General features: G+C 41.5%; 1 protein-coding gene across 2 annotated transcripts in view; it reads right to left on the minus strand.

The window, feature by feature from the left end:
* Positions 1-3101: 3101 nt before the first annotated feature.
* Positions 3102-18841, minus strand: part of SUGCT (succinyl-CoA:glutarate-CoA transferase) — a 679336-nt gene continuing 663596 nt past the window's right edge. For both annotated transcript variants that reach the window (XM_068550340.1, XM_068550339.1), the window contains exon 14: positions 3102-4052. In XM_068550340.1, coding sequence (XP_068406441.1) covers positions 3889-4052 — 164 coding nt within the window. In that variant the 3' untranslated portion in view covers positions 3102-3888. The remainder of the gene's footprint in view (positions 4053-18841) is intronic.

The raw sequence follows: 18841 nt of genomic DNA on the forward strand, positions 1-18841 counted from the left end.
AAGTATTTGCATTCATTTGTCAATAATACGTTAACTTCCTAGAGTGATACTAAAAGACATGGTTTTGAATCGGCTTTTGGGGAAATGTGTCTATTGGAGGTGCTTATACTCCACGAATCCCACCACATAAACCTGTCCTGCATAGAGCCAGCCTGGTTTAAAAGTTCAGGTCCAGGGACTTCCCTGGTGGTGCAGTGGTAAAGAATCCGCCAAAGGAGGGGACACAAGTTCGAGCCCTAGTCCGGGAAGATCCCACATGCCGCGGAGCAACTATGCCGGTGCACCACAACTACTGAGCCTGCGCTCTAGAGTCCGCGAGCCACAACTACTGAGCCCACGTGCCACAACTACTGAAGCGTGTGCACCTAGAGCCCGTGCTCCGCAACAAGAGAAGCCACTGCAATGAGAAGCCCAAGCACCGCAACGAAGAGTAGCCCCTGCTCGCCGCAACTAGAGAAAGCCCGCGCGCAGCAACAAAGACCCAACGCAGCCAAATGAATAAATTAAAAAAAAAAAAAAAAAAAAAAGTTCAGGTCCTTTTGTGCCCAAAAGATAGCCTGGTATGTCTATACAGAGAAACCATTTAAGCATCATATGAGAGTAGGAATTTATAAAACACTGAACCCTGGTATTACTATACTAGGATTGTAAGAAGTAACACAATTTTATCCTGATGTCTCAGAAAAGTTCTACATTTCCTCTGTGATGTGTTTTTTATTTTCCCAACAGCTGTTTGAAATGGAATTATGTACCTTTCTTCCCGAACCTTTTCATCCTCCTTAACAAATAATGATCGTACCACAAAATAGAGAGGGAAAAGAAGTGAGCTTGACATTCTGGCCTCCTAAGTGGCACTGATACTACAATCAAGGTGAACAACCATTTTCTGCAGCCATCTCGTGTCTGAAGAATCTCATGAATTTAAGGACTCACTATAGCGGATATTCTCCCATGAACAGAAGCAAATGCAAGAAGAATCTATTAATCTTGGGGGATGAGCTTGAAAATGAACAGCCCAGGGCCAGGGAATGGAGGGTGAGGACGGTGCCTTTCTTTCCCTCTCGTCTCCTTTGCCACATGAGCTGTCAGAGCAGAGGCAGACGATCTGGACCTAACGTTCTTTCTCAGCACCTGCTGGCCCAGGGTCTGGAGAACGAGTCCCTGTGGACAAAGGCAGCATTGAGCCACGTGGGACAGGGACAAGCAAGACTCACATCCATAAAAGCAGACCACAGGCCAACGTCATGGGACCAAAGAGTCAGTGGTGAGCTATCAAATGCAGGTGAGATATGAGCGGGTGTGAATTTCCGTGCCAAAGGCTGAAAGCAGGGGTCTTGAAGTCTTATGCAAAAGCCCCCCACTGTGGGGTTATCTAAGAGGTTAACCCCACATAGTCTAATAGTCTAATGAGCTAGTATGAAATAACCTATGTGAGACCTCCCTTGTTTTTCTGTTTTTTTTTTTTTTTAAATCATGATTGGGCTTCTAACTGCTAGTAGATGGACTGAACACGAAAGAACACCAAGTAACCCGGGGGAGTCACACAAAACTGGTCAATGTTCATTTCTCTTCTTCTGGGGAAACATTCAGCATATCAGAATGCATGATGGAAAATATCATGCTTGATTAACCAGAAAATCATGGCAGCAGAAAGTTTAAGAAAAAAATCAAGGGAAGGAAACCAGTTGCTCATGGACACACATAATGATTGACCTGCGAAGTTTCAAAGAACCTTCTAGGCCAACCTCAGACACAAATCTGCCAGAAGGTAGGCCTTGACACAAAGTGAACTGGAGCATATGGTATCTTAATAGTATGTTTGGTTTTGGAAATGCATAAGATAATAGGTCCTGATCATTAAAACAGCACATTGTTTATAGGTATAACTTGATCTGGGACATGTTGCTAGAAATTTTAGCAAGCACAGTGTTTCTTGCAGGACTAATTATCTATCTGAACATGAAATATATTCTAAATTACTTCTCTCACTAAATCAGTTGGGTAAATGCTATCTGTTGGGTAATGAACAGGTTCAAAGTTCTCCTGGATCGTTTTGAGGTGTGTCGGTGGAAATCTGGACAGCTACATATATGATTACACTGGAGATGGTCTCCAGTGGCGACTCTTGCTGTGGACCAAGACTGCACAATCAACCAACCTTGATTGATTTCAAGGTTTTAGAGGCATTCTGTGACCCTCTCTGAATGATCAACATCCTGCTACATATGGCGACCCAGATATTTAAGGGTTATTGCTCAGTAACCAAGTAATTTGCATTTCAAGACATCTACTTGGATCACTAGGAGAAATGGTGGAAAAACGTCTTTCAAGATATGTGTTTTGCCAATTCTCTGTCATCCAGCCTTTTACCATTTTCATTACTAATTGTATATACATGGAAGAATTTCATTTAGATGTCTGGCCTGAAGTGAATGTCTCCAAATATATATCTACAAATTAGCCACTGGGGGAAAAGTACTGAAGAAGGTATCAAATTACCCCTGCATGATGAAATTCTAACTAGTGGGATAACAGCAGGAGTTCTTCAGAATAAGTTGCCCACAAAGAGGAAAGCAGAGAGGACAATAAGTGTTTCAAGAATTAGTAGGCATTCTTCTAAAATGTCCCAGGAGGCCTCGTGAGAAGACAAACTTCCTATTTATTTGGAGTCCTTGATTCTACAAACATATTGGGGCTTACAGCATGCATAAATGGCTCGAATCTTTCCAATAAAAAAGAACACAATAAGAAAACTAGCTCTAAATCACAGTTTGAAAAATGAACATCTGTAATTTAACTTTCAGTGACCACTTGGCATGTAATGACATGGCTTTAAGATATATGTGCCTAACAGCGTGAATTGTGTCATGGGGTCATCTGATTCCTTGGTCTGTACCTGGGCTTGGGTGATTGGCAGTCTGAGTGACAATTCACCCTGGAACATATAGGCAAATCAGCCACCACCTTCTGGACAGAAGATGTTTCTATATTTCAAATTCACTGACAAATACTTAAATGCAAATACTTAATATTAAGGCATGATATATTCTTCTACAGTGGATACTCAGATCACAAAGAAATATTTTCCTTTCAGTCTCCAATTTATCATTATTTAGACGTTATTTAATACCGAGATAGTCATCTGACATTCATTTAAAAACCTATTGCATTTGTACTTGGCTCAAAATAAGGTACCAATTAAAGAACCACTCTTCACCCCATACATCCCAAAATTCATTGGTGGAGATTGATTTTCTGCCATGTCTCATGAAATAATCAAAGAAATACAACATAAAGCCACTATTTACCCCCATGGGGGAGAACGGAGCTCAGTTTTATAATGGACATTAACAAATTCCATGGTTTAAATTACAGATTAACAAAGGGTTCATGAGCTCAAAATTAAGTTATTCTGTTTAAAATCAATCACCGAGACTGTCATTCTGCTTATTGCTTTGACTTCCTAACAAAGGTTTAAATGAGGACTTTATGTGCAAGTAAAGAACGTCAAGAGATCTGCTCTTTTTCAGACCTGCGTGGGCTGGAGGGGCAAACGTTTAGGCTATTAACGTAATTAGAATGAGGAATGTATTTTTCCAGAAAAAAAAAAAAAAATCTTCACCCAAAAAAAAAAAAAATCCCACAAATCCACAATTAATCTATTATCTGGGGGGAAATGGTAAGGAATCAAAGGTGGGGTACGTTTAGAAAGCACTAGATTCATTGATACGAGAGCCATTCTGGAGACGCCAGGCAGGAAATCTGGAATTCCTCTAACTCTTCAGTGGCAGGCACCAGAATTGGGGAGAAGGGTCCAGAAAGGCTATTTTGCCTTTGCTAGCAAAATGCATTAGAACTGTGGTTTTGCAAAAAAGCATATTTCCTTTGTCACTCAACCTCATGTTGGGTCACCACTCCAGCGCCGAACAGCTCTGTGATGGCCCTGTCATCGTATCTGAGGACCTCCTTCAGGATGTGCGTCGTGTGCTGCCCAAGCAGGGGGGGCGGGCCGGCCTCTGACATCTTGAACTCACTGTATCTCACAGCTGGGCCTGTCAAAGCGGGAGGAAAGCAGGAAACCTGTTAATGACTAACCCTCAGAAATTCATTACCCAAGCAGCCTGGGGTGTTTGAGATGAATGCCAGGAATATCACTGCCAGTTACACCCTTGCAAATGGACCATCATTTTGGAAAGAACTGTCTTTGCACACATGGCTTTTCTTGACTTAGTTTTATCCAACTGTGCAGTGGTCATCTGACCTGCCCACCACCATGCAGGGGGCCACATGGATGCGCCTGGCCTGTCACAAAGACTCACAGGGGTAGGTCACTCAATTGAGTTGACTTTCTGGGTCCCAGAGAACAGTGGCCATGGGTACATAGTGTCTCTCCGAAGCTGGAAATCTGACCCCAGGTGAAGGTAACACAAAGGTTTACTGCTCAGCATCTACTGTAGGGTTCCAAGATTCAGTTCAACAGACCGCAGATCAACTACACCTCAGCCAGAGCCTGGGTGAAGCCTTTAGGTGGTAGCAGAGGCTATGCGTGCAAGCTTCATTGTCAGAGAGACTTCTGTTTGGATATCAGCTCTTCTACCTTCGAGCAGCGCGCCATCTCGGACTAATTACTTAACGTCTCTGAGCCTCGTGTTCTGCAACTAAACTGGGTATGATCAAGTTTACCACATGGACTTGATGTAAGGATTTAAATGAGATAATGGACAGAAAGCACGAAGTAAGCATCCCCTAACCCACAACAATGCACAAAACCTGCCGGCCACTATGATGACACAAGCTGCCCCATCACCTCCCTTGATGCTTTGCAGTGCAAGGGGGAAAGGATGTTTATTGTCAGCTCTTTGCCGAGCACTGAGCCACTGCAAACAGGGTGACTCAAGAAATGCTTTCAACACCTGTTGGGAATGGAGTTTATCATCCCCAGTCTTCACATAACGACACTGAAGTCCCCAAAGCTAATAAGGTTTTGCTCAAGGTCACATGGCTAATAATTAATAGCCCCAAGAAGCAGATCCATGTCCACCTGAGCTGTCTCACATTGAGGACCATGTACTTTCCATAACCTCAGCAGCCTCATCTTGCTTCTCACTCTTCCATGGACAAGCTGGGGAACATGCTGTTTCAACAGATTTTACTTCTGTTGCCTCATTCAATAAATGGTATTTATGTTGGCTGTCCTTTACATCTCACTTGATTAGGCTTCGGGAAAACAAATTAGGGAGTCACAAGAAGACTACAAAACAGTACATTTCTATCTCATAAAGATTTTTCCAGCCTCCTCTCGATTTGGGGAGCTCATAGGAAGAACAAATAAAACCAAGGCACATGTGGGTAACAGAATGTCAGTGAGTAAAGCAGCAAATGTGCTGCCGGCTCTTCGGAGAATTCCGTTCAGAAAAGGTCATGTTGAGGAAGCCGTTGTTGATGGAGAGAGGGGACACAGACCTCCTAAAACCATCAAGCCGCCCCTTTCTGTCACCCATACCATCCACTCCGGATAAATGGCAACTTCCAACTGATTCCACAGTTTTCCTTCTCTGAAGCTCGGGGAAATTCCTTTTTTTTTTTCCCTTCTCACACTTCCTTTCAAATGCTCCAGTGTATGACTGTTTTTTCACAGGTTGGTCCCTTTTCAGGAAAGGAGCACACATTGGGAAGCAGTGTCCCCTACACTCCCGGGAAAGCTGATAATTTGGTGTTTTAGGCATGTGATCCATTTTGACATTAACCATGGTTTTCATCTAAAACTTGTCTTTCAAAAGAAGGACTCTGCTGAGCGAATACAAGGCTGAAGTCAAAGTCATGTATGTGGCTTTTTCCTAACTGGATGACCTGAAGCAAGACGATCAACTGGAAAACAGTCACTTGACTATTCAGGAATCTGGGTTGAAACACAGCTACCATTTACTGCTATTGCTGCAGCTGCCAGCAGTATTAGCAGTGGTAGCTACTGTTTCCTAAGAATCTGGGCTGTGCCAGCCACTGTGCCAAAGGTTTTACATACATCATCTCCTATAATCCTCACGGCAATCCTGTATGGATGTTGACGGAGGTTTAAGGTAAAAGGGTTAAAGTTAGGATCCAGGTTGGAAAATGAGAATAACTTGCCCAACATCATACAGCTAGGAAGTTGTCAGTTTCCAAGTCCAGGTCTGTTGGGTTTAGGAACTTGGAGTTTTGTTAAAAAAAGAATGGGTTGAGGTGAAATTCACATAACATAAAATTCACCATTTTCAAGTGAACTATTCAGTGGCATTTAATACATTTGCAATGCTGTGTGACTACCACCTCTAATCTAGTTCCAAAATATTTCCATCGCTCCTGAAACGGAGCAGGACCCTACCTGTGGTCCTTGCCCCCCCCATGTCCTCCGCCTGCCTTTGGTCTGTGGAAAAACTTTAACCAAAGAATAAACTTAATCAGAGAAATGAGAAAATGCAGAAACAAAGGAAAACCGTACAACAAGGCTAAATAATAATAGTTTCGTCATTAAGCGTAGTTAAGGACCTTTAGTTCCTTCTCAAGGGCTATAGATAATATTCTGAGCCCTATCCTGTGAGCTGTCTTATAGACACTGAAACCCCACCAGGTGGAAGAAGTGAACTACATGATGGCCAGACTGTAGCCGTGACATTAGCTGCCACAGTTCCAAGAATTGGCCTCAAGGAAATGGGAATAAACCGACCCTGGAACTGAAGATTAACTGTACTTGAAACAATCAGGATGACGCTGGTCAGACCAGCGATGACCGATTTCAAGAAGACTGTCAGAGCTGACTGTGCTGTTCCTGCATGTAGCTCCCTCCCTCCATCTATAAAAGCTCTTGCTCCCTGACTGTGAGGGGTGGAGTTGGCCTTTGGACAGGCGTCCGCCCTCCCCCGCAGGGCATCTAAAATAAGGCAAACTTTCCTTTCTTCCAACCTTGCCTCTTTATTGGCAAGCAGCCTGACCCCACTTTCAATTACACTCTCAGTAAAACCCTCAACCCTTAAGCAGATTCTCTCAATTCTCCCCTCCCCTCACGCCCCTGGCAACCACTAACCTTCTTTCTGCCTCTAGGGATTTCTCTATTCTGGATATTCCATATCAATGAAATCACACAATATGTGGCCTTTAAGTGGCTGGTGTCCTCCACTTAGCATAATGTTTTTGAGATTCATCCACATTGGAGTACTGTGGTATTGGTACTTAGAACTTGGACTTTTAACCACCCTGCAGGGATGATGTATAAGGGAATTCTTCAGGTCCAGCCATAGGAAAGGGCAGTTCAACTTGTGTCACCCTCACTATGCACCATCCTTTCCTGGGAGCTTCCAGATCCACACCGAACACTATGCTACCAAGTTTGGGATGAAGGGCATTTAACACTTTGCACAAAAAAATCTTAGAGAATTTAGGTTAGTGGAATGGTATTACTTGGTAATTTTTAGACTTGCTAGGATAAAGACACCTGGAAGACACTATATATTTGGAAAGCTTAGGCTTCTTTAAATAAATATAAGTTACTAAGTAAGCCATATTGCAGTTTATGAAATTGTATATACTTTTTCATATGCCCCTTCAGAAACCAGGTATTTTGCATATGATTGATTTTAGAAAGATTCTGAAGCTGGGGTTTGTCCATGTAATTTAATATCAGAGTATGGTATAGGTATCTGTCTTGTACTGGCAGTTTTCACATTGCAATTTCCTATACGTTTCTTAAATACAGCAGTGCTCCCTTATCTGTAGGGGATAGTTTCCAAGACCCCATATGGATGCCTAAAACCACAGATAATGTCAAACCCTACGTATACTCTTTTTTCTTATCCACACATACTTATGATAAAGTTTAATTTATAAACAAGGCACAGTAAGTGATGAACAACTATAACTACTGATAACATAGAACAATGATAACATACACTGTAATAAAAGTTATGTAAAAGTGGTCTCTCAAAATATCTTACTGTACATATTTAATGCTTTTTCCATCTTAACTAAGCACCTATGACATACTGTGGCCTCAACTTTTGCAGTTTGAGGTGTGACAGCAAAACTAGCACGAATTTCTTTTTCCTTCTTCACAATTTCACAGATAGAAGATTCGCTCTGACTGTAGATCTCAGCGACCTCAGCTTACAGTTTATTTTTCTTTCCTTATTAAGTTGAGCACTTTCACCTTTTCGCTTAAAAGAAGCTCTTTACAGCTTCTCTTTGGCATATCCGAATTGCCAGCATCACTACTCTTGTGCTTTGGGAACATTATTCAGTAAAATAAGGGTCACTTGAACACATGTGCTGCCACTGACGGACAGTCAATCTGATAACCTAGATGGCTACCAAGTGACTAACGGGTGGATACGTTGGACAAAGGGATGATTCAACGGACAGAGGGGGATGGCGGGAGAGTTCATCACTCTCCTCAGAATGCCACACAATTTAAAATTTATGAATTATTTTTTCCTAGAATTTTCTGTTTAATATTTTTAGACCATGGTTGACAATAGGTAACTGAAACTTTGGAAAGTGAACCTGTGGATGGGGGTGAGTGAGGAGCTACTGTAGAGTATCATTTTGCCACGTGGTTTATAAAAAACAGAAATTTACAGTCCCTTAAAAAAATATATAGATATGCATAATGAGACAAGGAAGGCAATATCTAGATCCCAGAGAAAGCTAAATTCTCATGAGTCAATTGAATCCTGTCCTTGTAACCCTGTGCAATAATCCTATGTACCTGGGACGTCCCTCCCAGTCTAGGCTTTGCATGAAGGGTTTTTCAAATATTTGTTTCAAGAAGTAGAACATGTTTGACATAATTATTTACATCTAAGGTCCAGAAAGAATGATCTGATTTTCTGTTTAAAAAAAAAGATGAGCGGATAAGTCACATGTTCTTAAATTACTTTTTGGCAAAGCAATATCTACACCCGCATATGCTTTCAAACACTTGAAAGCTGTGCGATCTTGAGAATTCTTAAAAGTCCCTGAGTCTCAGTCTACAGATTTCTAAAGTGAGGTTGGCAATACCTATGGAGGATTGGTTTGAGCAGTTGGGTAATACAATATGGGTAATAACATCAGTAATAATCAAAGAAATGTGTATGAAGATAATGAGCCCCAATTTTGTTTATAAAACTAGCAAATCATCTTGTGGATGTCATCTTAGCATGTGTTTAAGACATCCGTGATTGGGACTTCCCTGGTGGTGCAGTGGTTGGGAGTCCGTCTGCCAATGCAGGGGACCCGGGTTCAAGCCCTGCTCTGGGAAGGTCCCACATGCCGTGGACCAACTAAGCCTGTGCGCCACAACTACTGAAGCCTGTGCGCCACAACTACTGAAGCCTGTGCGCCTAGAGCCCACGCTCCGCAACGAGAAGCCACTGCAATGAGAAGCCCGCGCACCACAAGAAGAGCAGCCCCCTCTTGCGGCAACTAGAGGAAACCCGCGTGCAGCAACGAAGACCCAACGCAGCCAAAAAAAATACATTAAAAAAAAAAAAGAGGTCTGTGATTGGTAGGAATACAAATTGGTGCAATCCTTCTGAAGGGAAATTTGTCAACTCAAAATCAAGAGTTTAAAAAGTGTTCACACACTTAGATGGAGAAATCCTGCTTAAAAAAATTTTTTTTTCTATGGATGTAAGCAGGAATATTGACAAATTTTATTGGCAAGGATCTAAACAACTTTCTAAATCTCCTTAATACTCTTAATACCTCTCTGCTTCCCACAAGGCTTTCTAACACACAGCCTGTGAGGGTCCTTTGTGGGGCATTCTGAACTTAAAAAAAAAAAAAAGAAAGAAAACTTTTCCATCTTTTCTTAGCTTCCAAAGATTACCTTGTTAAGAGTAGATGTTTAGCAATCATTCCCTCATGTACTGTCCTCAAAGGCCTATCTCTAACTGCTTCCTTCCAGATAAAGAGGTCAAATAGTTGTAATACTGAAAAAAAAATTAGGAAAATATGCCCAAAACTTTGGCACTGGTTCAATAAATTACAGTACATCTAAATGATGGCAAACTGTACTATAATTTCAAGTTGTGTATTTTGGGGCTTTGAACAGCTATAATTGCCTTCACTCTCTCCTGATAAACCACTGAAATAAAAGTACACGAGTTAAACAAACAAACGTAAAACTTCATATGAGGGAAAAGGATGGGAGAGAGCATCACTAGTGAATGGGATATTCCAACAAATTTAAGAATGACATGGGTGGGATCATGTTGATGGGGAAAAGAGGTAGAGAAAGCTGAAGCACAGAATATTCTACAAGGACACTGAGAGGAAGTCGATGCCAATTGGTCTATTTCACCTCCCCAAGAGCCTCTTTTTTAAAAATTTAATTTAATTAATTAATTTTTTTACATTTTTGGCCACTCTGCGCATGGCTTGTGGAATCCTAGTTCCCCGACCAGGGATCGCACCGGCACCCTTGGCAGTGAAATCGCCGAGTCCTAACCACTGGACCACCAGGGAATTCCTGAGCCTCTTTTCTTAAAATCAATGGTTAAGAGAGAGACAGATCTTAGACTAGAAGTAGGGCTGAAAGCAGAAGGATTGAACGCCTCGATATAGACTAGTCTCACTGGTTTCTACTAGAAACTAGAAGAAAGTGAAGCTTGCTTTCAAATTTCTAAACTGAAATGATGTTAAACCTAGAATTGTATATCCAGTCAAATGATTAATCGAATATGAAGGTATTTTCAAACTTTCAAAGATTAAACTTACTAAGTATGTTTCTTGAAGTTGACTCCAGTAAAACATTGGAGTAAACGAGATAAGAGGAAAATTTTGGTACGCACTGAGGACCAACCAAGAAGTGTAGGGAAGGAAGGTCCCAGAATGACAGCTTGGACAAGGTAGAGATGGAGAAGGACAGAGATCTTCAAAAGGGGGAGTCTAAGGAGGCAGAAGAGCCTTAACTGTATAATCAGTATGACTCAGAGGCTGGAAAAAGTAAAATAATGAGATAAAGCTACATACGCAAGAAAAAAAAATAAAAACTAGGAACTCCAGAAAAAAACAAAATTTGCCTAAGAAAATCAAGATTCAAATATGAAGCAAATTACAATGTGGCAAGATTTTAAGTAATTGATGGAATATAAGTAAAGAAAATCCATTTGACTTTGATGCCAAGAACATTCAAGAAGCACTTATTATCTGTGTATCCTCGATAACGGCACAAAGCATAGTGCATTAGATTGTCTATGAGTTGCTGTATGCCCTATGCAGGCAGGAAAATGCCAACTGTATTTGCTAACTGGCCCTCCATGCCTTTCGTGGTCCTTCTAATGAAGATAACAGCAAGCATCTTCTCTTGAACACTTGTGAGGACTGTGGACTCTGCTTTTTATTTGCATTATCTCACTGGACTTTTCAACTTATAAAATAGAGAGCATTATAACTTGCATTTTACAGATCAAGAAATTGAGACCCTTTAAAGGGTTAGTTTGTCTAAGGCTACCCAGCTAAGTAAGCGATAGAACCAGGACAAAATGTCCTATACGTCAGACTCCACGGTCCATGCTCTGTCATTCAATACAAATGTGTTGAACTAATTATTGCTAACAATTAAAGATATTTGAATAAATACTATTTATATTATTTTATTAATTCATTTATCCACTAATTTATTCTACATATAATTTGTGAGTATCCCTGTGTCAAGATCTGGGCTATATAATCTAGATACATGTTAGCAAACAAAATGTATCTAGACCCTCCTTTCATGGAATTTACATTCTGATTTGGAAGGCAGACAAATAGGCAAACAAATAAATAGTTTTAATTTGACAGAAATTATAAAATGAGTAGAAACCTAGCTGAAAAGAGGAGAATATTGCAGGCACGGTGGAGAGGGGTCATGGGGTAGTAAAGGACTACATAAGTCCCCTACATCCGAACCTTCAAGTTGTGAACTTTCAAAGATGTGAACGTGTCCCTGGATGCCAGCTGTCGTACTGGACTACTGTACTTTTCAAGGTACTGTACTGTAAGATTAAAAATGTTGATTTTTGTGTTTGTTTTTTATGTGTTATTTGTGTGAAAAGTATTATAAAACTATTACAGTACTACAGAACTGACTGTGTTAGTTGGGTACCTAGGCTAACTTGTGTGAACAGGCTTGATGTTCAAGGCACTGAAAAAAGTTCCAGGGTGGCTCAAATATCATTTGGTAGTTTCTAGATGAAGTTGGAGGGAGAGGCACAGGGATTTATAGGCTATGGTAGTAAACTTGGATCCTATTCTGAGTTCACTGGGAAGCAGCTGGGGCTTTAAGCAGAGCAGTGACAAGACTTAAATACTCCCGTTGCTGGGCGGAGAATGAGATCAAATGAGCTTGGAGGCTGTTCTGGGGAGATCAGAGGAGACGATGGTGGCCTAGACTAGGATGGTGCTTACAGAATTTAAGAAAAGTGGATGTATTTGAGAGCTGTTCGGTGATAGAATGAGAGGGCTTGCTGATGAAGTACACGGCCCACCCAAGGTAGTTGAGGAGGCAGGGAGAAGGATCAAAGGAGAACTCCCTTTTCTGAGTTGAGTAACTGGTGAGGCCGTTTACCAGATGCTGAATGGATTCACAGACAAGCCTGGGTGGAAGCAGAAGTCAAATTCTTTTTTGAAGATGCTGTTTGACTTGCCAATGAGATATCTGAGGAGAGAAGCCTTTAGCTATGCAAGTCTGGAATTCAGGGAAGAGTTTGGGCCAGGATATGTAAATTTAGAGGTCATTTACCATCTAAATGTCTTCATTCCAAAGCAATATTATTTCCAAGGCAACTGTATTTATTCCAACATCCCTGATGCTGAGGTTTTAAATTCGTTATTTAGGCAGTCTTTCCTCTATTATCTAAGTTCTATATCAAAATCTATTGCATCAAAATGGTTTGTGTCCCCAGGAAGCAAATTAAATGAATGAAAAATTAATCTGTATAGCTCATAAGTTCGGAGATAAATGCATTTCTTTTTTTTTTTTTTTTTTAAATAAATTCATTCATTTTATTTATTTATTTTTGGCTGTGTTGGGTCTTCGTTGCTGTGCGCGGGCTTTCTCCAGTTGCGGCGAGCGGGGGCCCTACTCCTCGTTGCAGTTTGCGGGCCTCTCATTGCGGTGGCTTCTCTTGTTGCGGAGCACGGGCTCCAGGCGCACAGGCTTCAGTAGTCGTGGCTCACGGGCTCCGGAGCGCAGGCTCGGCAGCTGTGATGCACGGGATCAGCTGCTCCGCGGCGTGCGGGATCTTCCTGGACCAGGGCTCGAACCCGTGTCACCTGCACCGGCAGGCGGACTCCCAACCACTGTGCCACCAGGGAAGCCCGCATTTCTTGCAAAGAGGAATTCTTGGCCTTGAACAGACACATCTCCACTGACTTGAGGGGTAGAAATCAGGGCAGTTTTACTTGTGAAAGAACTGTGGACTCTGTGCTCACAGAAAGAGGCAGAGAAAGAAAGGCAGAGTTCTCTGAGACTGAGTCATAGGTACTTAGGGATGACCAAAGGTGTGGATGTTTTTCATCTGCAGTAACAAAGGCAATCAAACCAAACAATGCTGAAAGAAATGCACACCACAGCAATCTCCAGCACAGCAGCTGGTACCAAACCTGGAACCCCAGGTGCTGTCCTTGTGAGGAGCCTACCTAGTCAAAGGATTAGTGGGCAAAGCCCTCACCAGGAAGGGGGCTGAGTGGCACAGCTTGTGGGTTAGACCCACTCCTCCATGAGGACTGTGTGCGAACTGCCCTCGGTCCCTCAGGAACAGTGTGTCAGATTCTAGGAGAGTGACAATGCCTTTGACCTCAACTTCTGCGTATGCCCATTCTTGGGAGGCTGAAATAATAAACCTCCAGGAACCCATAGGTCAAGAGCTGGAGGCTGACAAAATGCAAAGGTAGATGAGGAGGAACCTGCCCCAGTCTCTAGTCATGCACGATGACATTGGCAACTACTACTTAGTGAGCCCTTACTGTATACCAGGCCTGGGGCGAAGAGTTTTGTATTTGTTAATCTAATTTGATCCTCACAATAACCTTAGAGAGTTTTTGCATTTATCAGTGCCTTTTATTCCTATATCACAGAAGAGGAACATGCAGCTCAGAGAGGTTATGAAATATGCACAAGGGCACACAGCACACAGCAGATGCACATATAGATCTGCTGATTTCAAAGCCATTGTTTTCGAGAAGTGACATGGCAAGAGGGTTAAGAGCGTGGGTTTGGGGAGCCAGAGGGTCTAGATTCACATCCTGGCTCTGCCATGTATTGAGTGTATCTCCTTGGGTAATTTACTTAATCACCCGTGCCTCAGCATCTTTCTCTGTACAATGGGGATGAAAATGGTCCCTTCCATATAAAGTTGTGAGGAGTTTTAGAACTTCTTAGAACAGAACCGAGCACACAACAAGCACTCAATACATGCTAGCTGCTGTTGTTACCTTTCCTTCTTTGCTGCAGTGCTAACCTTAGCAACCTAGATTCCTCAAGTAGAGCCTTGGTCACCTGTTTATTTCAGACTTCTACTTCCCAGAACATGGACAAGTGAGCTGCATTTCAGATTCACGACAGCGAGCTGGGGATAAAAGCCTTAACTTTTAAAAATCTTTAACAGTCAAGGATAAGATTATTTAAAGGAAAAGGAAAAGGAAAGAGAGGAAGGAACCCTTTTTTAAAAAAACTCAATTCTATTCATTCATTTTACTTAAGGGCAGCTTTTTTTGTCTTCAAATACTAATTTTTTAAAAAGTTTTATTTTATATTGGAGTATAGTTGATTAACAATGTCATGTTAGTTTCAGGTATAGAGCAAAGCGATTCAGTTTACGTATACATGTATCTATTCTTTCTCAAATTCTTTTCCCATTTAGGTTGTTACAGAATATTGAGCAGAGCTCCCTGTGCTACAAGGAAGGAACCTTTTCTTAAGCACATCGGACATAAGAAGCACTTTTCAAATGTTTATTTCACGTATTCCTCACTACAACCCCTTGAGATAGGCATGTTTTCCTCTTCCTACAGATAACAAAAGGGAGGCTAAGGGAGGTTGAATGATTACCCGATCATCTGATAAGTACATACTTACTATCTCCAACGGCATCATAACATACACCAGAAATTAATTTTATACTCTCTCGAATTTTAACTAGTTACGTTAAAAGGAACTTTGGAAACATGGGACTTATTTTACTTACTTAACAAACACTTACTCTGTGCCAAACACTATTATATGTGCTTTGCGCATTTGATTCACTCAGCCCAGAAGGTACTACTGTGATCCCCATTTGCAAAATGGGGAAAACTCAGCAACACAGCAGGGGAGTCACAGAGCTAAAAGGGTCGCAGAGCTAAAAGGAGCTGAGCCAGGATTCCAAGCCAGAGAGTCTTGCTCCAAATCCCGAATCTTTGCCAACGGGCCACGCTGCTTCCCAGTAGAAAGGAAAAAGCAAAAGAACAGAGAATTATCTAAGCTGGAAAATAAACTCGGGGTCTTGGAGTAGAACATGCCAAGGAGCAGAACATGCCAGCTTCAGATTTCGTCTTCTGACAGTCTATTCCCTCTGTGTTTCTAGATCACAGTTCTACCAGATTTCTTATGCAACAGGTACTCATTACTACTTCACCTTTTCACATTAATTTGTCATACGCCACCTATTTCATTGTAGGAGGTCCTGGAAACACAGCAACATCGATACATTCTGATTTCTCATGTTTCTGAGTCAGGCAATGCTCTCCAAAGCTTTCCTCTCTACCCACCCCAAAAGGAACGAAACCTTCACTGTGTTCTCTGTGGAAAGTTATCTGGTTCAAGACACAGGGAGGGCCCAGTTCCTGGTGTGCCGGAAAATTCCTCAGACTAGCCCTGTGTCGTGTTTTCCATCTGTGGTTTGAGGCCCTTCGGTGACAAGACCCTGACTACTCTGTCTCATCTCCTCTTAGACGCCTTCCACGATTCTCTTAGGCTGAAAAGGGAATCTACCCCACATATGCAAACATCCCAAGCTACTCTAACTGTACACAGAGTTTGAGCCACGTTTCTATAATCCAGACCAACTTAATTATGTAAACAGTTTCAGGAAACAGAGGTAGCCAAACACATGTGGGAAACCATAACGAATATTCAAGTAAGGGGAACATAAGATCACATCATCACGAGGGAAGGGACCTCAACGGTCCTTTTCTCCAGAACTCCATGCACCTTCCATCGTCACGGTGCATTTCTAAAGCAATGAAACAACTTATTGCTCAACCTCACAGCAAACTGGCAAAGGATCAGAACTAAGGGTTAAATTAATTAACATAGCTGGCCAGTCCAATCATAATGGAAGAGAGAATGAATACAATTAAAACTAAGTGTGTGGGTCTTCTCATCTGTTGGTTTTTTTTTTTTTTTTTATGTCTGATATGGGTGTCAACTTTTTTAAAAAATTAAGAATACTTAAAAGCAAACATCTGTTTCATAATATATGAAATGCTATATCAAAAGTTTTTATTTTGACTTCTTCGGCCTATTGCTAAGATACGTACTATAGATACCATTTAATCTTCAAGGCTTACTAGCGTAATAAGCAGCCAAACTTCATCTCACTGAAAATAATGATAGCTCCAGTACCAAGTTATTTCACAATTTCCCCTCCACTGCTTGAACTCATCATCATAACAATAACAATATTTTTTATATGGTGCCTCTCAGCCATAGCATCCGGGGCGCCAAATGGAGCCATATTAGAACACATTAAACCCATTAGATGTAAGACAAAAACAGATAAAGCCATTTCAACTAGCATGGAATAGTGAAAAAAGGCCACAGAGAATAAAAATGGCTTTGGACATCTTGAACAGAAGGACTCGATCGATGGCACTGCTTATATGGTCCGGCATCCCAGAAACTCGAGGCAACGTGTGGTGTGTACCACCAACTTGGACGAGTCACCCAGTCTTGGCCAGGGCTCAGAAGCACCATATATCACTACTGCTGTAACAGACTTTAATTCATTATTTTGGAGCTCAATAAAGATGCCTCAAGCCCCGCTGCCTACGAGGCAAGAGTATATTTTCAACTATGTCTATGGTCCTGTGGTAGTCATCAGTGTTCATCAGATGTCCAGTTTCCACCTTCCAGGGCCACAAGGCAGTGTGACATGTCCTGATCCCTTTGTGTGAGGCCATGGGATTGGCCAACAAATGGTGAATGGGAGGGATGCGTATGCCCCACCTCCAGGCCAGAACACTCAGTGCTGAGGTAAGCCCCTCCAGGTCTCTCTGGTATAACAACTCCACCTTGCAAACCATGGTGAACATGGGATGTGAGCAAGGAATCTACTTGTGTTGTTTTAAGCCAGTGTGATTCGGGAACTGTTACTACAGCATGACCTAGCTTCTGGAGGCTGATTCCATGCCTCAGTTTTAAAACAGAGACCTATTTGCCTGAACCAGAGGAGGGGATCATTCACCTAGTCCCTCAGCACTCCTTTCAAAAGCATTCAGTTCAGATGTTCCAAATACTTTGAAACTCTCATTTTATGTGGAGTCAATTTTGCCCAGTGGAATGATGAGAACAGCTATTATTTATTGAGTACTTACATGTGTTAGGCATTTGGTGGAATGCTTTTCATATATTATCTTGTTTGATAGACTAAATGACTTTTAAAAGTAGGACGATTATTACACCGTTTTATCAACAAAGGAAAGTGGGGTTAAGCAACGTTATCAAAACAACACAGTCAGTCAACTAAAGAATTTTGTTAGAATTGAGGCTGGCTAAATACAAAGTGCATGCTCGTTAACACTAGGATATATTTCCTCTCTGCATAATGTGGAAGAAAATCTGTTCGCATATCAGTGGCTGAATAAATACCATTCTTTGGCAGATGGTGTTATAAAGCAGTACTGTATTATAAATACTTATATATTTCATGATTGCTAATCCATTAAGGCATTTATCTTTCATTTGATAAAGAAACAGGGTAACTTGCATTTGATTTATCTATCTTGTTCCAACCCACTGAAATGTCATAGTAGATTATCCATTTCCTGCTGGAAAAAATATACGGTCCATAAGGAAATGCTATTTATATTCATTAGCGAACACGCCATCTCCCCTCAAAGTGTGCTCCCCCAACTTTCAGCTGGGGTCTCTGAAAAATGTCGGGCTGGAAGAAACTACCCCCTGAATGCTTCTTTCCAACATTTGTGTTTGCTTCTAATTATTTTCAACACTTCTGAAAACGCTAGGAAGGGTGAAGAAACACCTTGCTGACAATGTGCTCTTTGCCAGAATAATCAATCCTCCAGCTTCTTTTGCTTTCTAAAATTCTAATATTCAATACAAGCTCTTTGGGCACATTCCCAAGATTTTGTTTGGTTCGACTTCACCATGGAAAACAAAATTGGTTCAGCTGAAGTCTGTAGCCAGAACGTTTTAAGCTTCATAGACCTTCAAAGTAGTGACCTTCTCCTCACCTCCTCTGCCTCTGTGCTCCATTAAGGGAAATACCGGAAGAAGTTTCCAGGCAGAGAAACCAGATTGCATTTCGGTTCACTTTTGAGAGGAGGAACTGAACAGAGCTGGAGCAGGTAGTTATTTGTGGCTCTTACCTCAAATGAGCTTTGAAAAGTTCTTCTGTAAACCTTGGAAGGTCTTTTTTAATTTAATAAAAATTGCCTGCGCTTCTTAGCCTCTTACCTTAAAGGAACAAGTCTTATATCTACCATAGTCTTTTCTTTTCCAAGAGTTTCTTAGATCACACAAATCACAATCACAGCCCAGGCAAATAGAGGATCAAGAAAATTAGGTCCTCAAATCTGCTGCTGGGAAAATGGGGGTGCTCATTATTTGTCACAAGAATTG

The sequence above is a fragment of the Eschrichtius robustus genome, chromosome 8, assembly GCF_028021215.1.
Source record: "Eschrichtius robustus isolate mEscRob2 chromosome 8, mEscRob2.pri, whole genome shotgun sequence".
Taxonomy (NCBI): Eukaryota; Metazoa; Chordata; class Mammalia; order Artiodactyla; family Eschrichtiidae; genus Eschrichtius; species Eschrichtius robustus.